Source organism: Balaenoptera acutorostrata, chromosome 20 (genome assembly GCF_949987535.1).
Source record: "Balaenoptera acutorostrata chromosome 20, mBalAcu1.1, whole genome shotgun sequence".
Classification (NCBI taxonomy): domain Eukaryota; kingdom Metazoa; phylum Chordata; class Mammalia; order Artiodactyla; family Balaenopteridae; genus Balaenoptera; species Balaenoptera acutorostrata.
In genome coordinates this window covers 56,455,368-56,472,627 of record NC_080083.1, presented here as the reverse complement: position 1 = coordinate 56,472,627, position 17,260 = coordinate 56,455,368, and the positions used below count along the sequence as shown (strand labels likewise).

At 61.2% G+C, this 17,260-nt stretch overlaps 2 protein-coding genes across 7 annotated transcripts in view; one reads left to right on the top strand and one right to left on the bottom strand.

Moving 5' to 3' along the window:
- UNK (unk zinc finger) overlaps positions 1–1,912 on the top strand; it is a 34,303-nt gene extending 32,391 nt beyond the window's left edge. For 3 of the 4 annotated variants that reach the window (XM_007185702.2, XM_007185704.2, XM_007185703.2), the window contains one exon: positions 407–1,912. In XM_007185702.2, the coding sequence (XP_007185764.1) occupies positions 407–562 (156 nt within the window). In that variant the 3' untranslated portion in view covers positions 563–1,912. The remainder of the gene's footprint in view (positions 1–406) is intronic. The other variant, XM_007185705.2, reaches the window with a different exon arrangement.
- Positions 1,913–2,075: 163 nt separating this feature from the next.
- Positions 2,076–16,870, bottom strand: UNC13D (unc-13 homolog D). Of its 3 annotated transcripts, none has more exons than XM_007185701.3 (32): positions 16,754–16,870; positions 15,963–15,998; positions 15,613–15,720; positions 15,457–15,516; positions 15,302–15,368; positions 14,894–15,074; positions 14,431–14,475; positions 14,228–14,296; positions 13,975–14,044; positions 13,682–13,786; positions 13,498–13,590; positions 13,320–13,423; positions 11,984–12,101; positions 11,753–11,877; positions 11,523–11,613; positions 11,393–11,449; positions 11,209–11,306; positions 11,052–11,103; positions 10,815–10,945; positions 10,607–10,727; positions 10,103–10,246; positions 9,839–9,937; positions 9,524–9,730; positions 9,275–9,343; positions 8,160–8,239; positions 6,387–6,492; positions 6,238–6,309; positions 5,607–5,690; positions 5,391–5,511; positions 5,054–5,177; positions 4,355–4,551; positions 2,076–3,652 (listed from the first exon to the last, which is right to left on the bottom strand). In XM_007185701.3, exons 1-32 carry the CDS (start codon positions 16,868–16,870, stop codon positions 3,543–3,545), a joined length of 3,261 nt encoding a protein of 1,086 aa, XP_007185763.2. In that variant the 3' UTR covers positions 2,076–3,542. The 3 variants fall into 3 exon arrangements, 2 of the variants coding, with proteins under 2 accessions (XP_007185763.2, XP_028023135.2); XM_028167334.2 differs by lacking the exon at positions 16,754–16,870 and adding an exon at positions 16,142–16,263; XR_451308.2 differs by lacking the exon at positions 5,054–5,177 and having other exon boundaries at positions 3,533–3,652.
- Between the last annotated feature and the right edge of the window lie 390 nt (positions 16,871–17,260).

The following is a 17,260-nucleotide window of genomic DNA, read 5'->3' as shown; positions in this document are numbered from 1 at the left end:
GCCAGGCCCCACGTGCAGCCGTGTCACCTCGGGCCCGTCACCACCCTCTCCAGACCCCACAGTTCTCATTGGGGACCTAGGGTCATTATAAGATCAAACGAGACAAGAGGCAGAAGCCTTTGTGCGAGGGCAAGCCCGTCCGGCTGGGCGCTACAGAGCAGCCCTGGCCCTCCCCGCTCCCCCCGCACAGCTCCAACTCAGCCCCACTCAGCCTTGCAGCTGAAAGCAGAAATGAGGCGCCTTGAGGTGATCAGCCTGCCCCCTGACCCTGCCCTCTCCCTTATCAGCTGGGGCCTGTAAGCACACTGTCGAGTTTCCTCATCCCAAGGGGCTACAGTGAGAGTTGGGGGAGCTCTTTGTCCGACATGGGGCTGCGCCAGTGACCGTGATGTCCCTTTCCCCGCAGGCCGTGTTCCACATGCAGTCGGTGAAATGCCTTAAGTGTCAGGAGCAGAACCGAGCGGTGCTGCCGTGCCAACACGCCGTGCTGTGTGAGCTCTGTGCCGAGGGCAGTGAGTGCCCCGTCTGCCAGCCAGGCCGGGCCCATGCCCTCCAGTCGTGACCCTGCAGGCCTGGCCCCGGCCTGGCTCAGATCTTCTCCCCTAGGACTTTTTAAAGTATATATATATGTATGTATGTATGTATGTATGTATGTATGTATGTATATGTATATGTATATGTATATGATTATGTATATGTATACATTTCTGTATGTGTGTAGGTGTGCGTGGGCGGCCAGTGTGTGAACAGTGTCTGTGTGTATATCTATACATAGATATAGACACACACTTTAAAACAGACTTACCAAGCACTTTTTAAAAGAAAAAACTATTTTGCAGTCCTCCCCCTGCCCGCTCCCTACCTTTCCCACTGCAGAGACAAAGTCCCCTCTTCTCCCACCAGCCTTTTGGCAGGGAATCTGTTTCAGCCTCTTTTTTATGTAGGAACTAACTGTTTTTAACTTCTTCCTGGGGCCTGAGCAGGGAAGGGTGGAAAGCTAGAAGGGGCCGATGGGAGGGGACAAGCCTTCAGGGCAGGCCCTGTTCACCCCACTTCCCCAGGCCAGGGCGAGAGCCAGGGGTGTGGAAGACCTGGGCCCAGACCTGGTTCCCAGCTGTGAGGCTTGAGAGCGGGGCATCCAAGCCCGCCTAGCTCTAGGGTTACCAAGCGTGTGTTTAGCCCAGGCTGGCGGGCCAAAGCCGTGGGGCCAGCCCCACTCCCAACCCTGGGCCCTTGCAGCTCCTCGAGGGGCAAAGCCCAGGCCTTTTACCCCTCAGGTACCTGAGGCCGGGGGTCTACCCCAGTCCTCCCCCGACCCCCGGGCTCCTAGAGCAGCCTCCCTGGCCCCAGGGCGACCTACCAGGCTGGCACTGCCCTGTCCATCACCCCCCAGCTGCCCTCAGCTGTCTCCCCTCGTGCACAGCCCTCCGTGCTGTCCACCCCTCCCTCTGGCAGCTAGCAGGGCAACAGGTGGGGAGGAGCTGCGGACTGTGAGGACCAAGGTGGGGCCCAGGCCCTGCCCTCCTCCCCAGGAGGGGCTCCGTATGCATTCCTTGGTGCTCTCTGAGTGCAGCTGACGTCCTGCCCGTTTGGAGCAGACGCCTGTGTGCATGTGTGTGCGTGCCTGTCCAATGTATATTGTGTCTTAGCTTCCATTTTTAAAATTGTCCTGTACAGAGAGATGCAGCAGGGGGTGGGAGGGCAGAGTGGACAGAGGGAAGCCACCCCACTCCCAGCACTGGGGGTCTGGGGTGGGAGCAAGAGGGCTGCAAAGGGTCTGGCCCGGCCCAGGCGCCGCCTTGGGCTCAGCACGAAAGGGCTTTCAACAAATTAAGTGAAAACTTTTTTACAAAAACGCAAAAATCAAAGCTCCAAACGTATTGGAAATAAAATATGAACTTGCGGTGGTAGCTTATGTCGGAGTGAGGGAGGGTTGGGCCCCAAATGAGGGCCTCTGGCCCAGCTCAGCCAGCCCAGCCCAGGTTTCAGCCATGGAAAAGGCTCGTGCCTGACCTGAGGTGTGGCTAGGTAGCTGAAGAGGCCTTGAGGCACCCTGGGCCCATCCAGGCCCAAAGGCTGCTCCAGGCTCCTAGACAGAGCTTGAGTGTTCTGATGCAGGCCTGCTGGGGTTGATGGGATGGGGACCTTTAGCCCTGGACCCAGAGACCTCCCAGGCCCTAGCGCTCTTCAGAGCTCTATCGTCAGATGCAACTGGTATACTTACTGTTTTCCAAAAGACAACAAGGCCCCTAGTAGCTTCTCAGAGGAACAGACAGTGCCTGCTCATAAAAGCATCGTGAGAAAGGTGGGCCTGCCCCCTGAGGGAGCCTTTGAGCCACCTCCCTCCCCCTGCTCTTAGCTGGCCTGTTAGGTGGGTGGGAAAACACATACCTTGTGGGCTTTCTGTATGGGTCTCAGAGGAGCAGAGCTGAAAGAAGCCTTGGACGTGGTCTTATCTGACCTCCCCCCATCCATCATACCTGTGCAGACTCAGAGAGGTTAGGTGACTCAACCACGGTCACACTAGAATGAGAAGTGAGCCTCAGGCTCTGACTCCCAGCATATGGGCCACTCCCCCAGGCAGGTCTGGGGCCCCATTCCTCTAAGCCCTCTGTTCAGAGCAGCCCCTCGGCCTCAACCTGCACCCCTGGGAGGCCCCCCACTCATGGCGCCCCCATGAGTGCCAGGCTCCTGTGTTAGGCAGTGGCGACAGAACCCAATACGTCTGGTGGTGGTTTGTTCGAAGCCTTTGCTGCTGCGTCAGTTACCTCCACACCTACCCCGCTGCTCTGTAACATGGGGGAGTGAGCGGTGGGCCGGGGCCCGGGGTCGGGGGCAGCCCAGGCTCTCCTGAGGGCTGAGAAGGGGTTTGCAATGGCTTGGCTGTAACCTAGGCCCCGCTGCAGGCCAACAGTATGTTTAGTAAGAGGACGATGTATTGTTAATTTTTTTATTTTTGCTAAGAAAATTTCTAGGTACTGTCCCAAGGAGGAGCGGTCCTCAGCAGACACAGCTAGCCAAACTGTGCCAGCCCCACTGCCCACCAGTTCTCACCCCTTCAGAGCCAGAAGGTCCCTGGCTCTAGGCTCCTTAGCCTGGGTGCTGGCAGCTCCCTCAGGAGAGGACCCAGGCTCCCTTCATTATGGCTGCTGAAGAATAGGCCCAAGGCACCTGGCCCCCCACCTCAGTGGCTGGAACAGGCCTGCCAGGAGAGGAAGGGCTGAGCCCCTCCTCTGCCAGAGCAGCTTTGCCCGAAGAGGGGAGCAGGGGTAAGGGGTGCAGACAGCTGTCTCCGCTCCCCCAGGGGCTGGATTTGGCAGAGAATGCTGAGGCTGGGGCTGAGGGGAGGAAGGAAGGGGTATAAATACTGCGAATGGGGCCCCCATCACTGTGGGCCCTGGCTCTGGCAGCGGGAACCCCGCACACTGGGGCTCCCCTGACCTGCAGGGCCCTCCTGGAGTGTTAGGCCAGGCGGGAGGGCTGCGCTGTGGTGGGGAGAACCCAGGCCTCCCAGGGACCCAAGCCCCGCTGCTGCTGCCTGGTCACGGGGCGTGCTGGGAGGCCTGCTTGGCTCGCTGCCGCCGCAGCCGCACAAACACCTGGGCCTCGCGGTCACCCTTCCGGCTCTCTAACAGCTGCAGGACTGGATCCCCTGCAAAGAGAGGCATTTGGGGGTCAGACTCGGGGAGTGGCAGGGCCTGCAGCACTGCCCCATTCTCCAGAAACTAGCGATGGGCCCACAGCAGCCAAGCTCGCAAGACAGCCCGACAGATGAGGCAGGAGACGTGTTTGCCACCCCTGGGCAGCGGGGTGCACCTGCGGTGCGAGAGGCTGACGTGTGCCTCAGGTGGCGACTGTTACCTTTTCAGACAAGAACCTAGGGCCAGTCCACCAATTCGTGTCTCAGTTTACTCATTCGGAGAGTAGCGATAACACCTGCCTCACTGAGTGGTTGTAAGGACTGAGGGTTAACATATGTCCAGTGCTTAGAACTGATCCCTCGTGAGTGCTCAAACACAAGACCTACTCCTCTTACCAAGCTTGGGGACCGCTCTGCAAGAACGTGTCCCCTGGGCACAGAAATGGCCCTTCTCCCCAGGCAAACTTGTCGGTGACCTTATCCCACCGGAGAGAGTCGCACACACCTGGCCTAACTTAACCTTCACTGGTCCTTGATCAGGCGCGAGATCTCAGCAACACAAGCCACCACGCTGGCCCCACAGGCTTCCGCCTCCAAGGAGGCTTTCCTCTGACCCCAACTCGGCCTCTGGGGGCCCCTGAGCCTTTCATGGCTGCCGCTCCCCTGTATCCCCAGCGCTGGGCCAGGGCCCACACTCACAGGGCTCAGGCCTACCGTTGGGTGCAGGGTAGGTGAGGGGCAGGCGGGTCTGAGGCACGTCGCCGGGCTCCTCAGTCCCCGTCAGGCCCGGCACCGAGCGCAGCGGCAGGAAGGCCTCCCCCTCAAGGTCGTCAGCCCCCAGCGTGTCGTGGTCCAGCACGGTGAGGAGAAGGCACGCCCCATCCTTCTGGCACGGCTCAGCAGGCACCAGGCTGGGCGGGGGACAGAGCCGGGCTCAGCTGCCTGCCCCACGTGCTGCCGCTGACACACACAGACACACACACACACACAGACACACACACACACACACGCGCGCCTCCAAAGCGGGCTCGCCCAGACGGGTGGGATTAGGGTTGAAAGCGCTCAGGCTGGTGTACCTTGGGCCACACGCCATGATGCCTGCTCTGGCTGTGAGCCGATGCTTTAAAGCAGGGGCCCCTGTGTACCCAGGCCCGCCTGACTTGGGGAACAGAGGACCTCAGGGGCAGCACCCTTCCCTGAAAGCAAGCCTCTGAGTCCAACAAGTGGGAGGAGTCTCCCCAACAGCCCCACTCCACCTGCAGGGAAGCAGGTTTGAGGCCTGTGCTGGCAAACACTTGTCCCAAGTGCTCCCTCCCTGGGACTCAAAACCAGTCCTCCGAGGGGAGCCCCTCGGCCCGCCTCGGCTGGGAGGAGCAGGCCTGAGGCGGGTCCAGGGCTAGTGGGACCACTCACAATTCAAAGGTCTCATCGAACAGTGGATGAAGGTCCTTCTTGTGCTTTTGGGTCTCTCGGGGGGCCAGCTCAGGGAACTCGTGCCTGGGCTCCAAGGTCAGCTGGACAAAGGGGTCGCTGGAGCCTGGCAAGTGGCCGGGGAGGGGACGTTGGCCGAGGATATCCCAGCCCCGCTTCCGGTGCCCACGCCAGCAGCTGTGCCCCGCTCGGCAGCACTGCCCCCTCCTGGTAATCCAGCAGAAATGCACCCAGTGCCCCGGCTGGACGAGCAGAGCCCCCGGAGACTCGGGGGACCAGAGTGGGGCCACGGAGAGTGGCTGGGGCAGCCTCCACTCACCATTGGAGTCCAGGGGCAACAGGCTGGAGGCGCTGAGCAGCTCCACGTGCAGCTTCTGCTCGGAGGCGCGGTAGGAGGCCTTGACCGTGACGGCCCCGAGCTCCTCGGAGGTGGTCTCTGCCTGGGGGCGGGGCGCAGAGGCAGCGTCAGCGGGGGCTGAGCGGGCGAGGCGGGGCTCCAGGTGCGCAGCGAGCGCGGCGGAGCAGGGAGACTCACCTGCTGCTGGATGCGGCTGCAAAAGTACTTCTGGATGAGCTCCCGGCTGGAGGCCGCCTGCAGCTCCAGGCCCCTCTGCAGAGCCTGGGGAGGGGGCACAGCTGAGGAGTCACTAACTGTCACACTCAGTCGCAGCCCAGTGCTGCCCTTCAGAAGCTTGCAGCCAACGGGGAGACGACAACGTGACGTGGAAAGCACTGGGCACTGGGGGACCACAGGCAGGGTTGCCCCGGCGACAGCCAGAGGCACCCGACAGGGTGGGCTCCACAGGTGTGTCTCACAGCCGCCCCCGCCCCAACCGTGTTTAGAAGAACTTCACACGTGGAGGGGTTCTTTGTTGGTTTTGCGGGGGGGGGGGGGCGTTTGTTTGGTTTTGGTTTTTGTTTTTGCTGTGCCACGAAGCATGCAGGATCTCAGCTCCCGGACCAGGGATGGGACCTGCTCCCCCTGCATTGGAAGCGCCGAGTCTTAACCACTGGACTGTCAGGGAAGTCACGTCAATTATTTTTTTTTAAAGGGGCCCACATTTTCATTTTGTGCTGGGCCCTGTAAATCACATAGCTGGTCCCGGACACAGGTGAGCACAGGAAGGCAGGCTCCCCACGCCACCAGCTAACCAAAAGGCCCCTACCTGGAAGGTGGCCGTGTGCAGGGCCTCGGGCGGCAGGCCACAGCCCTCTGCGTAGAAGCAGATCTCCAGGTTCTAGGGGGCGAGACATCAGAGGTGACCCCCAGGCACTCTCCCACCAGGGTTTTTATTGTTGTCACTGGTATTATTACCTGTAGTGCGATCTTCAGCCTGCTAGAAGCCAGAGGGCAGCTCCGCTGGGAAGCGGCCACCTCCGCCAGCACCGTGAGTGTGTGGGTCCAGAGCAGGGTCAGAAGGCTGGGGTGACGTGCAGAGGGATGCCGGACACAGGACAGGAGGACAGAGGAGGAGGAAGCGGAGATGCTCTTGAGAAAGAAGAGGCCTCGTGGGACCCAGGCCCACCCCCGTTCCCCAGTGCCTCCCCACCCCCACCCTCCACCTGCCTCCACTGGTGGGACTGGGGCCCAGGCTGCAGGCAGGGGAGGGAGGGAGGGCTGGTCTGCTGAGGGAAGGAGGGCAGGGGGCGGGGCAGACAGGCCCAGTCCTATCCAGCATGTCTTGGAAGCTAGTGAAGGATCCTTCTCACTAGGATTAGCAAACCCCAACAAAAAAGGGAGCAGGAGGGCGGCCCCCCAATGACAGAATCATGAGTCAAGATGGGAGTGACCAAGATGAATAGGATCTCAGCACACAGCATGGATAAGCATGTACTACCTGTGGCGAGAAAAAAATAGCAACCAAGCCACAGTCCCTCCTAATAACAACCTGAAATAACTGAAATTTCACTTGTCAAAGCAGAGTCAGGCAGATAAGCACAAAAATGTGTAATTAAGAATGGGGGGGGGGCTTCCACGGTGGCGCAGTGCTTAAGAATCCGCCTGCCAATGCAGGGGACATGGGTTCGAGCCCTGGTCCGGGAAGATCCCACATGCCACGGAGCAACTAAGCCCTTGTGCCACAACTACTGAGCTCGCATGCCACAACTACTGAAGCCCGGCGCCTAGAGCCCGTGTTCTGCAACAAGAGAAGCCACCGCAATGAGAAGCACGTGCACCGCAATGAAGAGCAGCCTCCTGCTCGCCTCAACTAGAGAAAGCCTCCGCGCAGCAACGAAGATCCAACGCAGCCAGAAATAAATAAAATAAATTTTAAAAAATTAAAATAAAATAAAAGTAGTTAATTTAGTCCCCATACTTAAGTGCTCGTTACGCACAGACACTGTTCTAAATGTTCTGAGGCAGTGAGTGGTAAGTCAAGCTCCTGTCTTAGTAGAGATTAAACTCTATTTTGTGTGAAGATCAGAGCTGAACAAATGGCATTCTCTGGCCTAGGAAATAAAGAAGGTGGGCTCCCGAGGCCCCGCTGCCCCACTGGGAGCAGAACTCTGGGGGCCAGCAGCCCCATGTGCAGGACCTGTCGCCATCACCGTCACCGTCGTCACAGCAGCTCAGTCATCAACCACTTCCTTTGCTGCAGGCACTGCTCTCAGCGCTTCACATGACCCATTTAGTCCTCAGTAGAGGCCAGAACTATGATCATCTGCACAGAAAACTTGAGTAATCTGCTCAAGGCCACCCACCAAGCAGCAGTGAAGCTGGAGTATGAATGCAGGTCGTCCAGAGCCCATGCCCTTGACCTCTACCCACTGCTGCCCAGTGTGCTGGGCCCTGTTTTGAGAGAGACCCTAACTAGAAGTTCCCCTGGAACACCAGCTGCCTGTAATGTTAGGGAGGGCAGAGCTGCAGCCTCCCGAAGACGCAGCCCAGGGCTAAGGGAGAAAGGACAGGCAGGTTTCAGCTCAGCCTGAGGTGAAATGGACGGCATTGTGTGGCCATGAGCGCCCTGACCCTTGGAGCAAGCATTTAAGAGAGGCTGGTTGCATCCTCCCCTGAGGATGGATGCTGAGGCCGGGAAGGAGGGGCGGGTGGGAGGAGAGGTGGAGGTGATGGGGCGCTGCTGCAGACCTGCTGAAGTTCTCCTGCACCAAGTTGGTGTTCATGTAGCAGAGCTTCACCTCCAGGAACTTCATCAGGGGCAGAATGGCCTGGGGAGGGGCAGCAGCACGTCTGGTTCTGGCCCATTCTGGTCCCACCCCCATTCCTTTGCCCTGACCCGGAGAGGAAACAGGGCTAGGAGCTTTCCTGCGCATCTGTGGAATGTGTGCAGAGCCAGCCCCTGACCACAGTCGGCTCCAGCCACACTGGAGACAGTATAGCCTTTGCTATAGCCCTGAACCTGCCAGACCTGGTCCTGCCTCAGGGCCTTTGCCCATGCTGTTCTCTCCCATAGAAATCTTCGTGGCTCCTTCTCTTCCTTCCTTTAGGTCTTGACTCAGCTGTCACCCTCCAAGTAAGGCCTTCTCTGGCCACTATCTAAAAATACAGTCCTCTGACCCTTTCCATTCCCTTGTGTGCTTTATTTTTCTCTTGAGTGGTTATCATTAACTAACATATGATATGTGTGTGTATACATATATATATATGTTTACACACACACACACATATGTATAGTTCTAATAATAGCTATAGTTATAGTTATATACTTAGCTCTTTTTTCACCTCCTCTACTAGAATGAAAACTCTAGGAAGGCAGGGATTTTTGTCACACTGTTCATTGATATATATCCCCAGTGCCTAAATCAATACCTGGGACAAAGTGGGTGCTTAAATAGTTGATGAATTAATGAGTAGCCCTCTCCCTAGCAATCACAGGTGTAATTATTATCCCTGCTGACAGATGAGGAGCCTGAGGTCAGCTGACCTATATAAATAGGACAGCTACGCTAGTAGGCAGCTAAGAAGGAGGCATGCCCAGGGCTGTTTGGCTGCAAAGTCTAAAGCCTCCCCCACTGCAGCTCCCACATTGACTGTCAGTGCTGGGAGAGCCCACGGAATGACCCAACCCCACCCTCTTAGCATCTAAGGGGGAAACCGAGGCCAGGAGGGAACATTCCTTGCCCAAGTCTGGGGGACTTATCTCTGACACCCCATGGCCTTCAGCCCCCTGCCCACCCTAAGCCCCTTTGCAATCCCTGACCCACATTGCTGGCAAAGGTCAGCAAGCAGGGAGGGCCACTCACATCCTCAGGCGGGACGGATTCCTTGATGCCCACGAGTTTCTGGATGTGCTTGGCAATGCCCACCTCCAGCTGGAGACACAAAATGGTAGGAGGGAGGCCAGGGTGTGAGTCGGGGGTCAGGAGAGGTTGCTTGGGGCCTGAGTTTAGGTTCAGGAAGGGAAGGGGGCTGGACATTGGCCCAAGTCCTGCTGGAGGGTACTTCAGGCTGAGGATGGGTGGGGTGGGGTCACTGTGGGTCAAACAAATTACCTGCTCGGCCAAGGTGCGGACGCCAGTGCGGATCTCATGGCCCAGCCCAGCCAGGGCGCCCTGCAGCTGGGCATGCAGCGTGTTCTGCAGCTGCCCCTGCTCCAGCACAGCCCCTACCCGCTGCTCCAGCACCTCCCATGCCAGCTGGGTGGGCAGCTTGCCGATCACCAGCCGCAGCTGCTCCATGTCATTCACCACCACACATAGCTGCAGGCAGGCATGGGCACATGGATGCCGAGCTTCCTGAATAGTGCCAGGACCGGCAGGCTCCACCCCTACGCCGTCCCAGCCTCAGCCCGCAGCTCTGGCCCTTACCCTGTTGGCTGCCTGGCCTTGGTCCTTCTGGCCGGCAGAGAGCTCACGGGCCCGGGCCTTTATGAGGCTGCAGTACACCAGGGCCAGCCGACAGGTGTCCTGGGGTGAGGAGGGGATGATCAACGGGGCTGGGGAGTGCCGAGGAGAGGCAGATGCGGGGGAGGCACAGGAATTTCAGTGACTTGGGGGATTTAGGACATAGGCTTTTGGAGGCTGCTAGGATGAGAACTTGGGAGAAATCGTGGGGTGGGAAGGAGGCTGCACCTCCACAAACTTGACGGTGATCATGAAGGCCTCCTCTGGGTCAGGCCAGTCCAGCTGCTGGGCAGTGTGGCTGATCTGGGCAAAGCAGGTGGACAGGTCCACAGCCGACGTGCTGTGCTTGGTCAGTTCACCCAGGGGCACCAGCTAGGAGATGGGGGAGTGTGTAGAAAGGAGGGCTCAAGGCTTGCCAAATCCATGCTCTCCCTCCCCACTTCCATTTGCAAGCATCCAGAGCTCATACAGCCAGCAAGCACAGAGCTGGGCAGGGGGCGGCAAGGTGAACAAGCAGGGCTCTGCCCAGCGCCCCCAGGCTGCAGGGATCAGCATGTAAACAAAGCCCGCCCTGCCCCCAATATAACAGGAGGCAGCATTTTGCACTCAGCTGGCCTCGAGAGCACCGCTCAAAGCTGGTTAACTGCTTCTGCACGTGCCACACGGTTGGCAGAGCTGCGAGCCACACCCCGAAATGTGGGACTCTGCCCCTAGCCCAGGCCCCAAGCCCACCTCGTCCATCTGCACAGCGCGCTGCACCCGCGCCAGGGCCACGCTGTACGTCTTCTGCAGCCAGGAGGGGATGGCCGGCTGGAACCACTGGTGGAAGCCTTCCAGGGCCAGGACGCCATCCCTGGGGAGAGCCAGGGTCAGCCTGGGGAAAGCCGGGGCCATTGCGGGCTTCGGGCCCTCCTCTCCCTGCAGCCAGCCTGCTGCCCACCTCTCCGAGGGGACCGGGCCCAGCTGGTAGAGCTCCTTGAGGCTGACGTAGAGCTGGAACAGACTTTCGCCCATCTCCGGGGTCACAGCACTGCTCACCACCGCAATGTGGTCCTGCACCCTCTTGGCCACCTGCGAAGGGAAGGTGTGGTGGGCGGAGCTCCAGAACCAGGGCAGAGGGCGTGGCCTTGGGACGCGGGGTGGGGGGGGGTGGGGGGGTTGCGGGGCGGGGGCTCACCAGCCATTGCAGCTCCAGGAAAGCCATGGAGAAGAGGTCGATCTTGAGGACACTGGAGGAAAGGCAGCAGGTGTGACCTGGTGGCACACAGCAGGGTCCCTCTGGTCCCCATTCTGAACCCCTGCTGCACTGCCTCCCGACCCGGCCGCCTGCTCACTTATGGAAGATCTTGTTCCACGTGCGCTGGCACTGGTGCAGGTCGCCAATGATGTCTTGTACCAGGCTCAGTAAGGCCTTGCCCGCCTCCAGCATGCCCTGGCAGGGACAGAGGTGAGCCAGGCAGGGCTCTGAGGGGCAAGCATCCCATCCCACCACCCACCACCTCACCCGAGCCCCCTCACCTGCACCATGGGCTGATGGTGGTGCTGCTTCAGGTGGAACCATTCAGTGGTGCCGGTCTGTGGGCAGAGAGACAATGAGCAGGGAGGGCTGCTGGGCCCAGGCACCACCCCTACAGGGTGGGCACCATACCCGCAGGGCCTCGGTCACCAGGCGGGGCAGGGGGCCGCTTTCGGGGCACACTTCTCCAAAGGCCTTCATCTTGCACATCTGTACCAGGACCCTGTGGGGAGAGAGAGCCGTGTGCAAGATGCCTGTTGCCCCGTAGCCCCCACGCATTCCTCAGGCAGGCTTCCCCACCCCAGAGGTGCCCCAGCTGTTTCCCATCCCCGACTCCACTGAAGCGGGGGGTAACCACTGACCTGAGGAGAGACTGCAGCCGGGCTGGGGAGTCGGGGACGGAGAGGGGGAAGACAGACCGGAACCTCCGGATGAGGGAGAGGCCATAGGCCAGGAGGGAGCTGAATGAGGCGGCCAACTCCTCCAGCTGCAGGGCCAGGAAGGTGCTGTGAGGCGGGGGCTGCCTTATGGGGCCCGGGGAGCCGCTCCCTGAGCCCTGCCTGCCCAACACCCCTCGCCCCGCCCCAGCCCACCTGCTCTGCCTTGAGCCGGCCCTGGATCCACTGGTACTCGATGCTGGTGATGGGGTACAGGAGGCAGCTGCTGGGGAACTCCAGGCTCTGGTAGAGACGGCTGTAGGCCAGCCACTGCCTGCGGCAGACAGGAAGCCCTCAGCCTGGCCAAGTGGGGCACCTTCCTTCCCACAGCTCACCTGGCCTGGCCTGGCGGGGGGTGGGGGGGAGGGGCGTTATCCCCACCCCAAAGCCTCCTGGGGATCCCCATCGACCCGCAGAGGCTGAAAACCAGTGGCTGGAGGTAACCCACAGGATTGTTTTTGTTCCCAGAAGTGCTTTTCAAACATGTAAATGAATTGTCCATCTCTTAAATTAGAATATTTGTGATTTTAAAATTCAGGACTTCTTGCTTCTTTTGAGAAATCAGATTTGGAGATTCGAGCCTTCAAGTACATGTAAAACATCAGCTAGAGCATCCCTTTAGAGAGTCGAGGGGAGACTTCACAGAGGTGACCGAACTGAGACAAGAGGGAGGGCGAAGGAGGCTGGGGGAGAAGAGCAGCCCAGGGACAGGCCTCCGCCACGCGGAGGACACAGCGGCCAACCGCACTCCCTGCTGAGGCCCTGCAGGCAAATGAGCCCCTCACCCTCCCTCGGTGCCTGCTCCAGTCTCCAGCCTCACCTGCATTCCCCACAGCCATCCAGGAATACCCACCTGCCCATGGTCCTAGAAGCTGCCCTTCTCCTCCAGCCTCCTTCTGACCCCCTACTGAATGCCAAGTGTCAGCTCCCACTCTCACTCCTCCTCCTGGCAGCACCCGGGCTGTGCCCCTACTCCTCTCGTGCATGGAAAGATCTACAAATTCCTGTGTGCCCTTCCTGGCATTCCCGTAATCTAACAAGGCTCAGGGGTGATGGGCCCTCAACACGGATTCAGGAGCATCGGCGCACAGATTTGTTCAATGGCCCTGGCGTCTGGGCCCGGGGTGGCAAACTCAACCGCCCAGAAGGACTCAGGTGATGTCAGGGGACGAAGCGGCCAGATGGCAACTGTGATGGATGGGGGAGGGCACGCTACTCTGCCCTGACCACCTGCAGCCCAGCAAAGCGACAGCCCTGCAATTCCAGCACGAAGCTTTCACGGGAAACTGGTGATGTGAATCTGTACAGCAAATCTCCAGATTTTTAAAAGTTGGCAACTGACTCAAACCTTAAAATACACAGTTTGGGCCCCAAACAGAAATCTCCTGAGGGTTAGACTTCGGGCTGTCAGCCTGTAGGAGGGCAGGCAGGGAGGGAGAGGGTGGTGCGGCGCAGACGGCCCTCGGGCACTCGGGCTTGGCTGGGCACTCACGCCATGGACCGGTGGAAGTCGGACAGGTCCTTCTGCGTGGAGTGGAGGAAGAGGATGGTGGCGGCCTGGGGGCTCAGCAACCCATCCCAGGAGGTGCTGCCCGCCTGAGGGGACAGGTGGAGGGTGTCAGCACCTGACAGGCAGACCCTGGCCCTGCCCAGCCCCAGGAGGGCAGTACCTGGTGCTGGGTGACCTCGTGGGACACGAGCTGCTGCAGCAGGCGGAGGTGCACCGTGTAGCAGGGCTGCGAGCGGCTGGCCGCGGTGGCTCTCTGCGGGGGGGGGGGGGGGCCCGACGCGGCCGTGAGCAGAGGACCCCACGCCCGGTGCAGCCCCTCCTCCCCACCCAGCCGGGCCGCCTACCCGCTTGTGAATGAACTGGAACTGGAGGTGACACTGACCACGGTCTGGGTAGGTCTCCGTGCAAGGCTCCAGAGGGTACCACTGATCCTCCCGGCAGCGCAGGTCCTGGCAGGCCGGGCAGGCAGGGCATGCCCACACCTGTGAGCCGCAGGCGCCTCACCCGGTCGGGGGTGGGGGCGGCGATGGGAGGCAGACCCCACTCTCCGCTTGGTGCAGACCTGGAACCCCTCCCTTGATCCCCTCGTCACCCCCTCTCTGCCTCTCTCCCGGGAACCTTTCCCCACTCCACTCACCTGTAGTCTCAGAACCACGTTCCCCAGAAAGTCATCCTGGCCTTTGTCTTTCCGGACCTCCTTAAAGATCCTGTTCCAGGCAGGGTCCCGTGAGGGAGAGGGGCCAGAAGCCTGACCAGGTCAGGCTGGAATCTGCTCCCTACCTGCAGCCACCTGGGCCCAGGTGAGAGCCTGCAGCCCAACAACCAGTGTGCATGTGGAGGCAGGGCAGAAGGAGCCCTGACTCCTTCCCCGGGAAACCCATGGCCCTCACCTTCGCAGACCGTGCAGATCTGTGAGCTCCCCGAGCTTCTGTCTGACGGACTCCACGGTGTCCATGTCCCTGGTGGGGCAGAGGTTTGAGCAGGAGGCAGAGAGGGTGTCCTGGGAGCCCCCAACCCCTTTCTGCCACCCTCACTCCCAGGCCCCCTTCTTTTCCCAACCCCTACGGGTTGGGGGGGTGGACATGCCCCTCACCACATGTCCAGATGAAAGCTGGCATTGCTTATGTCCTCAAACTCCCTGTTGTGAGAAAAGAGCATGGCTGAGGGTCTTGGAGGGATAGACCCCTGACCAGGCCACAGGCTACCTCAGCTCCGAGCCTGCCCCCCAAAACTGCCATCCCAGTATCACCCACTGTCAAGTCTTAGTCCCTCCCTGCAAATTCTCCTCCCCTCCCAACTGCATCTCTCTCTCCTTTAAAGTAAGGCTTCAGGCTACCCCCCAGATCAACCCAGATGTGCCTGACCCTCCGCCCCCCACCAGCACATGGCATTTATGCCATTGCTGTGTCCTGTTTGGCCTGCTGTCAGTCTCCCCTGCCTCGGGATCAGGCTCCTCCCCAAGTCAAACCAAGCTCCCTCCCCCGAGCCAGGAAGTGCTGCTGATCTCATCGACGAGTAGGCCCAGAGCGGGTAGGAGCTGGGGCCAGGCCACGTACAGGATGAAGGTCTCGTCCCAGACGGGGTTGAGCGTCTGGGTGATGACCTGGGTGCGGTGGATCTGCTCCTCTGGGATGGTGTGCCTCACCACGGCCTTCTGCCGTCGCTGGAGCCCAGGGCTGCCCCCCGGCACACCCACCCCCTGCTCGATGCCCAGCAGGCAGTAGGGGTCACTGAACCCTGGGGGGGAAGGGGAGGGGTGTTGGCTAGGCTCCCAGGGAGAGAGCCCTTATCACCCCCTACCCCTCTCCATCCCAGGCTCCAAGGACAAGGGGCCAGCAGCACCAAAGTGAGCCCCAGGGGATGTTTGGGAGATGGGAACTCCCATCACAAGCTCTGGGACAGGCTGTGATGGGGAGAGGAAGGAGCCAGGAAGAAGGCCCTCAGGGCCCCCATCGCCTACTCACCACTGACATCCTTGCCCAGAATGCCCTTGGCTTGTTTCACCGTGGCCTTCAGACAGAATATTGGTTTCTGGAGCGACAGGAGGTGGGGCCTGAGTCCCAGAGGGAGCTGGGCTTCGCAGCCCCGGTGCTCGCTCAGGACAGCCCGGCGGGCTTACCTCGAGCTCCTGGACCTGCCGCAGCAGCCGCCGGTGCTCCTCGGGCTCCACGCGGAAGGCCTGGCGGGGTAGGAGTGCGGGAAGCTTGGGGCACGGGGGCGGGGGGGGGACACGGCCAGGCTGCAGGGAGGCAGGTGGAGTGGGGGCTGGCCTTACCTCCTGCAGGTATCGAAGCAGCTCAGAGGACTCCCCCACGTGCGTGGGCTCGGGCTGACCCAGGCGGTACAGGACCGTGTAGAGAGCTTCCTCGTAGAGCAGGGCCCGCTGAGACACGGCAGGGTCACCTTGGGAACCTCCGTCCACCCACCACAAGGTCTGAGCCCCACCAGCCACCCCTGGCACTCACGGCACATGCCCAAGGCGGGGACCAGGCGTCCACACGCGCAGGGGAGGGGAGGGGAGGGGGTTGAGACCCAGCCTTGGCCAGCAGCCTAGGGGGGTGTTTGGGAGGATGCAGGGCTGCTTCCCAGCACCCCTCTGCGCCCCGGAAACACTCCGATTCTTACCTCCTCAGGGGACAAGTGGTGGGATGGAGGCTCGATCTGAGGAGCGAGGTGGAAAGACAAGGTGTCCCCGAGGCCTGGACCAGGGCTCGGACGCGGGAGCGGCTCCTCACAGAGCAGGCCCAGCCCGAGGGCTGAGGGGGCCCCAGCACCTGGCCTCCAGCCCCACCAGTGCCGCACACCTGTTCCCACAGCAGGGCTCCCGGGGCTCCGGCACCCGGGCCACCTCCCTCATCCCCTGGCCCGCCGTGGCTCGGGTCCATTGGCGCTCAGCTGCGCCGGCTCAGCTGCACCAGCAGGCGCCCGTGGCCTCAACCTCCCCCAACCTCCCTTCCTTCCCCAGAGGAAACAGCGCTGCTTATCGGGGGCGGCTCCGCTTCGCACCCCGGCGGCGGAAGTGAGGCCCAGCAGCAGAGGTGGGAGACCGGGGGGTCACGCCAAGCAGGCCTGGGGGCTGCTCAGCTGGCCCCCGAAAGGCCCAGCCCCCAGCAGGGACACTCCCTGCCTAGTGGAGCTGGTGGCTTTGGGACTGGAGGAGAAGAGGATGGCTGGGGACGGGGCGCGAGAGGGAGGGGGCTCCGAAAGGCTCAGACCCCAGACCTGAGCCCCAGGGTGGCCCAGAGAACACATGGCAGACCCTCTTCTGCAGACCCCGAAGGCTCTGCCGGGGGCTAGGGTGGGCAGGGGAGGGGCACACATCCTCAGCCGCAGCCCACAAGAGTGGGGCACCGTGCACGCAGAGAGGGCAGAGCCCCACCCAGGCCTGTTCTTCTCCCCACTGAGGTCCCTCCTACCTCCTGAGCCCTGTGGGGCAGGGGATCCTTCAGATCTCTGACCCTGAGGCGCCTTATCTTGATGGCCTGGCGCGAAAGGGGAGGGCGCCGCCGGGGCTGGGAGGAGAGCGTCGCCATGGTGGCCAGCCCTGCCCTTCCCCTCCGCCGTGCCACTGCCTTGGGTGAAGATAGGGAAGCCACAGGCTTATGCAAAGAGCCCAGGGCTGCCACCCGGTGCCAGGGGAAGGGGAAGGAAGGGCGGGTCAGGGGACGGTCAGGCCGGGGTTTCACCACCTTGGGGTTGGGGGGCCCCGGCTCCCAGGCCCCTGCACCTTCCTTCCTCCCTCCCCGCTGGCTGGGATCCTGGGAGGAACTCGGCTGGGCTGGAGGCAGAGGTAGACCAGATGGGCGGGTCCGCCCCACCCCACCTTCCCACAGGGGCCCTGGGGAGGGTCCAGCGCCGCGGGCAGGGGGCATGAGGGCAGGGGGGCAGCAGGCCTGCCGCATCCAGGTGACTGGGGGACGCTG